This window comes from Lycium ferocissimum, chromosome 6 (genome assembly GCF_029784015.1).
Source record: "Lycium ferocissimum isolate CSIRO_LF1 chromosome 6, AGI_CSIRO_Lferr_CH_V1, whole genome shotgun sequence".
In the NCBI taxonomy this organism is placed as follows: Eukaryota; Viridiplantae; Streptophyta; class Magnoliopsida; order Solanales; family Solanaceae; genus Lycium; species Lycium ferocissimum.
The window spans coordinates 29,177,036-29,182,973 of NC_081347.1; the positions used below are offsets into that span (position 1 = coordinate 29,177,036).

General features: G+C 32.6%; 1 protein-coding gene across 1 annotated transcript; it reads right to left on the reverse strand.

Annotated features, from left to right (window-relative positions):
* Nucleotides 1-407: 407 nt before the first annotated feature.
* Nucleotides 408-1,470, reverse strand: LOC132059597 (low temperature-induced protein lt101.2). The gene is made up of 2 exons (XM_059452246.1): nucleotides 1,296-1,470; nucleotides 408-569 (listed from the first exon to the last, which is right to left on the reverse strand). The coding sequence occupies exons 1-2, from the start codon at nucleotides 1,374-1,376 to the stop codon at nucleotides 486-488; spliced, it is 165 nt and encodes a 54-aa protein (XP_059308229.1). The 5' UTR covers nucleotides 1,377-1,470; the 3' UTR covers nucleotides 408-485.
* Nucleotides 1,471-5,938: the final 4,468 nt, after the last annotated feature.

Below are 5,938 nucleotides of genomic sequence, written 5' to 3' on the forward strand. Positions count from 1 at the left end.
GCTAAATTCTCTATTTCCCTCTTATCTAGTATTTCTTGGAACTCTGTTTTCCCATGTTGAGTTGTAAATGATGCAATGGTGTCTTGCGAACATTTGACACAGTTTATGAATTAATGGAATGAAGTCGTTGACTGAAAAAAAAAAAAAATAGTACTAGTTTTGTGCCTACTACTCCACGACACAACCCAATTTTCTCTACATGTTTATCCCCAACCTGATTCTTTTGATCAAAGATACAAAACATAGTTCTTGAAGGATTTTCGTACAATAGGCTTTTTTTTCTGTAAAGTATGCCCAGTATACATTGAACAGTGGAGTACATAAATGGAGGACTATGACTGGAACCACCATGGAAGATTAAAAGGACAAAAAATGAAAATAATAAAAGGTAGAATTAGAAAGGAAAATAGGGGAAACGAAATACAGTGGTATTTATTGAAAATGATTACAAAGATAAGGAGGCATTTACATTGTAAACGTGTTCACTACCCAACTAACACATAAAGTGCGTAAATAATGCCCGGTATGTATCCTAAAAGTGTCAGCAGCACGCAAATCCAGAACTCCACCTGCATTTTACCCAAAAAACAAAAAAAAAAGCCGAGTCAACATAATCTAAAGCTCTTCAAAAGAAATATTTAGAGGAATTACAGTATTATTACATGAATGATGATGAGCATGCTATTTTCTGGCTCCTAAATTACTAGATCTCCTAAAACGCTATGCATATGGATTTTCACTACTTTAAACACAACATAAATAAATAAATAAATAAATATAAGCAAAAAAAAAAAAAATGAAAGTGCATAATCTCAGTTGGTGGTTAGAAAAGTACATGGAAAATCATTTTCTTGTATTAGAAACAAAAAAGACCATCTCGTTTGGGATACTTCTCTTTATATACTCGAATCAACCAACATTTTAACCACGATAAGCGTTTAAAAGTTCAGTCTGTGAGCTACTAAGTATATTGTACTTAAAACAGATCTTATTTTGAAGGAAAACATGTCAATTATTCCCTGCAAAGTCAAATACAATCCATAATCTTTCAATTGCATATGCATGTTGATCAGTTACTTTTTCTTTTACAATTTAATAACAACAACATACCCAAAATCCCACTTGTGGCTACGTAGACCTTACGTAGGAGATAAGGAGGCTGTTTCCGATAAACCCTCGGCTCAATATATTGGGATAAGATATAATCGTACACTATTTGAGTACTGATCTAAAAAAGAATTTAAAGAATTTAACAAGAAATCCTTTTATTGATTAATTAGGGAAAAAGAACTTACACCACAGCCATAACGGAGGAACACACCAACAGGAGGAAGGATGATAGCAAGGATTACTTCAAGAAATGTTTCAGAGCCCATTTTTCTATTTTCTCTCTGTGTTTCTTTTGGGTTTTGTGATCTCTCTAAACTTGAATTAAGAAGTGAAAGGAGTAAGAAAGATGTGATGCTATCACGTATAATATGTGTCGGCTAATAAGGGCTTAAGAACACACGTGGAAGCACCTCAACACGTGGGATCCTATGCCTGCGTTTACGTGTCTTTCTTAGGAACCTGTACGTTTTGGATTACTCTACACTTTAGCACCAACATTTTGAGATAATAGGATTGAGGTTACTGTGAAAAGGGTTTTATTATTACTACTCCGTCCGTCCCAAAATACATGCAAAAATCACATCAATTAAAAAATTAATAAATATCTCCTGACAAATTATCCTTATTTATTAAAAAAAAAATTATCATTGAACAATATTAAAGAGCACTACTTCTTTAATCATAAGGATATAATTGAAAACACTTGCCAATTACTATCTTAAATTTTTAAAATGACATTTATTTTGGGCTAATTTTTTTGACTAAGGTAACACTTCAATTTGAAACGGAGGGAGTAAAACTAGACGTTTCCTCTCTAGAATACTTATTTGTAAGAAGATAGACATAATTATCTTACACTCCCTCGATTTACTTTTACTGTTTACTATATTAAAAATATATTTTTACTTTTATTTTGTCCACTTTATAAAGAGAAAAATAATTTGCTTTCTATTTTATCCTTGACACTAGTTACTTATATACAAATCATTCCCAAGTCTATTAAGACTTTTACACCAACTAATATTGATATTATGATAAATTATATACTTCATTTATTAATTTTTAAAGGACATGTGAAATTAATAGTTGACAAGTAAAAGTGAACGGAGAGTACGGAAAAGCATTTGAAAACTTTACACAAACGAGTGAATCACAAGTCTCTACTATATAGAAATGGGAGTTGGGTGGGACAAACAAGGACCAACATAGCAATACATACTTGTACCCAAAGCTTTACAAATTGTACTCGCAATGAATGTTTGTACCAAAAGCTATATAACTTGTAGACTTTAATCAACTAATTTTTTATCCCACATGGACATATGATAGTGCTTAATATTAATATTTATTCCTTTCTCATGTATAGACATTTGCACTTCAATTTTAATTTTTCGACACATCTATTTCCTTCGTGCATTTTTACTTGTTCACTTTTCACTTTTCACGTTCTTACTGAATAATTATTCTCTTCTCACTATTATATATAAGTGTGGTGGGAGGACCAACACAGCTGTGACAGCTTGTACCAAAAGCTTTATAAATTGTACACGCAATTAATGCTTATATTAAAAGTTATATAACTTGTACGCTTTAACCAACTACTTTTCTATCCCGCGTGGACATATGTTATAGTACTTAATATTTATTATCTTCTCATGTATACACGTATGCACTTATTTATTTCTTCCGTGCATTTTACTTGTTCACTTTTGACTTTTCACGTTCTTTAAGAATTAATAAATCCCACGTAGACATATGTCATAGTACTGAATATTTATCTCTTCTCATATATACACGTATGCACTTCAATTTTAATTCTCCGACACATATTTATTTCCTCTGTGCACTTTTACTTGTCCACTTTTGACTTTTCACGTTATTCTTTGAATATTTATTTTCTTCTCATGTATACATGTATGCACTTCAATTTTAATTCTCCGACACATATTTATTTCCTCTATGCATTTTTACTTGTTCACTTTTGACTTTTCACAGTATTTAAGAATTAATAAATGAAGTACTCCCTCCGTCCCATATTACTTGGCCACATTACTTGACTTTTCACGTTTTTAAGAATTAATAAATGAAGTACTCCCTTCGTCCCATATTACTTGGCCACATTACTGTACTTAACTTTTCACATTCTTTAAGAATTAATAAATGAAGTACTCCCTTCGTCCCATATTACTTGGCCACATTACTAAAAATATATGTTTATTTTTCTATTCTATTTTTTCTTATTATATATAAACGCCCAAGGTGGACGAATACAGCAACAATATACAAAAAGCAACTAAATTTGTACTCTAAGCAGGGACTAATATGTGTACATTTCAGAAGTTGAACATTAATTCTACCTCTTGTGTGTTTACTTTTTAAGTCCCCAAGGGTCCGCAGTGTCTTAATTGTCCTTTCATTTTCTTCATTTGGCATATACTCCCTCTGTCTCAATTTAAGTGTCTATGTTTGACTAGACACGACGTTTAAGAAAAAAAAGATAGACTTACAAATCTTGTGGTTCTAAATTAAAAATGTGTATAATATAATAAAATATCCTTTGAATCTTGTGATTATAAACTTAACATGTAGGATATTTGAATTATCAACTTACTAAATATAAAAAGATGCGGACATAACCAAAATAATACAATTTTTTTGTTATTTAACAACAAGCGCCCAAGGTGGACAAACATAACAACAATAAGTTGTACAAAAAGTAACTAAATTGTACTCTAAGCCGGACTAACATGTGTATATTTCAGAAGTTTAACATTAATACTACCTCTTGTGTCTTTACTTTTTAAGTTCTCATGTTTACTTTTTAAGTCCGCACGTGTCTGCAGTGTCTTAATTGTCCTTTTGTTTCCTTCATTAGGCATATACCCCCTCTGTCTCAATTGAAGTGTTTACGTTTGACTAGACACGGAGATTAAGAAATAAAGATAGACTTTTGAATCTTGTGGTTCTACATTAAAAATGTGTATAATATAATAAAATATCCTTTGAATCTTGTGATTATAAACTTGACATGTAGGATATTTGAATTGTCAATTTACTAAATATAAAAAGAGGCGGAAATAACCAAAATAAGACAAATTTGAATAACAATTGAGAAATTAAGGGGAAAAATAAGAGGAAAGGAAAAAAAATATAGAGACTCACTAAGGAGAACCGCAGTATTATTTGCAAAACCTTTTTTTGCGGGGATTGCCCTTCATTTGGGCTGGTCTTTAATTTTTGCCCTTCAAATTGGTGGTCTTTAAGTATTGCCCCTCGCCTAACACTCTGAGGTTGTGGGTTCGAACCCCAGTTCAGTAAAAAAAAAAAAAAATTCACAAGCCAGAATTTTCACGAGACAGAGGTTGCAAAATTCTACGCAAGCAAGGCGAAATTTGCATGGGCACGGGCACTTCGCCCATGCAAGTCTCTGCTTGTGCGCCTAGAAATTCACTCGAAGGCGGGAATTTAAAGACCACCATTTTGAGAGGTAAAAATTAAAGACCACCTCCAGCGAACGGCAATCCTGTAAATTGCCCTTTACAAAATATACAAACCATAAATGTTATACCCCGTACTTTGTACATTGGAATATTCTAAGTCGGTTGCGACAAGTTAAGGATAAGGTTGTAATTTTTTTCGATTTTGTTAAGGGTGCATAAGTTGCATATTCATCTTTTTATTGGTATGGGATGTTAAGGGTAAAATTGGAATAAGAAAAATTTGGAGTCAAAAGTGAATTATGGAAAGTTAGACATTTCATGAAAATTTGGGGCCAAAAATGAAGTTTTGAAAACTAATAATTCATGAAAATGGCCATATGTGGCCATGTGTGTGGTGTGGGCCATAGGCCACATGGATGAAATATATATGTGTGTAAGGATGACTAATTAATCATCTTCCAACATTTAGAAGCTTAGAGAGAATTCAAGAAACTTGGTAAAAGACTAAAGGAGGGTTCGGCCATGGCACCAAAAATTGGTGACCATGAAAAGTGATCAAAAAAATTTATTTCTTCTAGGCTTTCAATTAATTGGAAGGTCCTAAACAACATGAAGTGGTTGTTGGAAAAAGCAAATCTCTTGTTCATGCAATTCTCAACCCTAGCCAAGTGAAGGACAAAGTGAAAAAGGTGAGTTTTAATCCTCTTTTTAATATGTTATGGATGGTTTGTGTGTGTTGTGGAGTTTAAAAATGAATGAAATTCATGGAAATATGGATGCTAAAGTGAGGCCGTGTGTGTGGGTGCTAGGCCGTGTGTGTGTTATATTGTGTAGGAGTGATGAGTTAATGGTGTTTAGCATGTTTTGGTGTTGTTGTAGTATGTGAAATATGGATGAAAATCATGGAACTTGTGTGTTGGGGTGTTGGCCGAAAATGGGTTGTTTTGTATGTTAAGGAATGAACTAAGTTTATATAGTATTTTGATTGTTATCGTTATGGATTCTATGATGTAAATGAGAGTTTAATGATCCAAGTTGGTGTCGTCGTTGTTGCGGGCTGTTTTGGAAGCCAATATGTTGCTAATGTAGCTTCTTGTATTTATGAAGATAATGTTGTAAACATGTGGATTGTTAGTGTAGTCTATGAGTTTTGGAAGAAAGAAATATGTTATCGTTGTTCGTGTTGAGTTGGGAAGGTTTCGGGTTCCATGGTATATTGTTTGGATTGTTTGAATATTGTGTGAATTGTTTAAAGTGTCCATGAATATTGTTTGGAAGGTTTTCGGATTAGTATTTGAATGTATAAGCATTGGTGTTGGTTTGATCATAGGTGGTTAATTGGAATATAAATGAATGTCGTCGAATTATGTAGAAAGGAATTATTCATG

Coding starts and splice junctions, on each gene's coding strand:
- LOC132059597 (XM_059452246.1), bottom strand. CDS start 1,376: ATGGGCTCTGAAACATTTCTTGAAGTAATCCTTGCTATCATCCTTCCT. Junction 570..1,295: donor TCCTCCGTTATGGCTGTGGT/GTAAGTTCTTTT, acceptor GGTAAAATGCAG/GTGGAGTTCTGGATTTGCGT.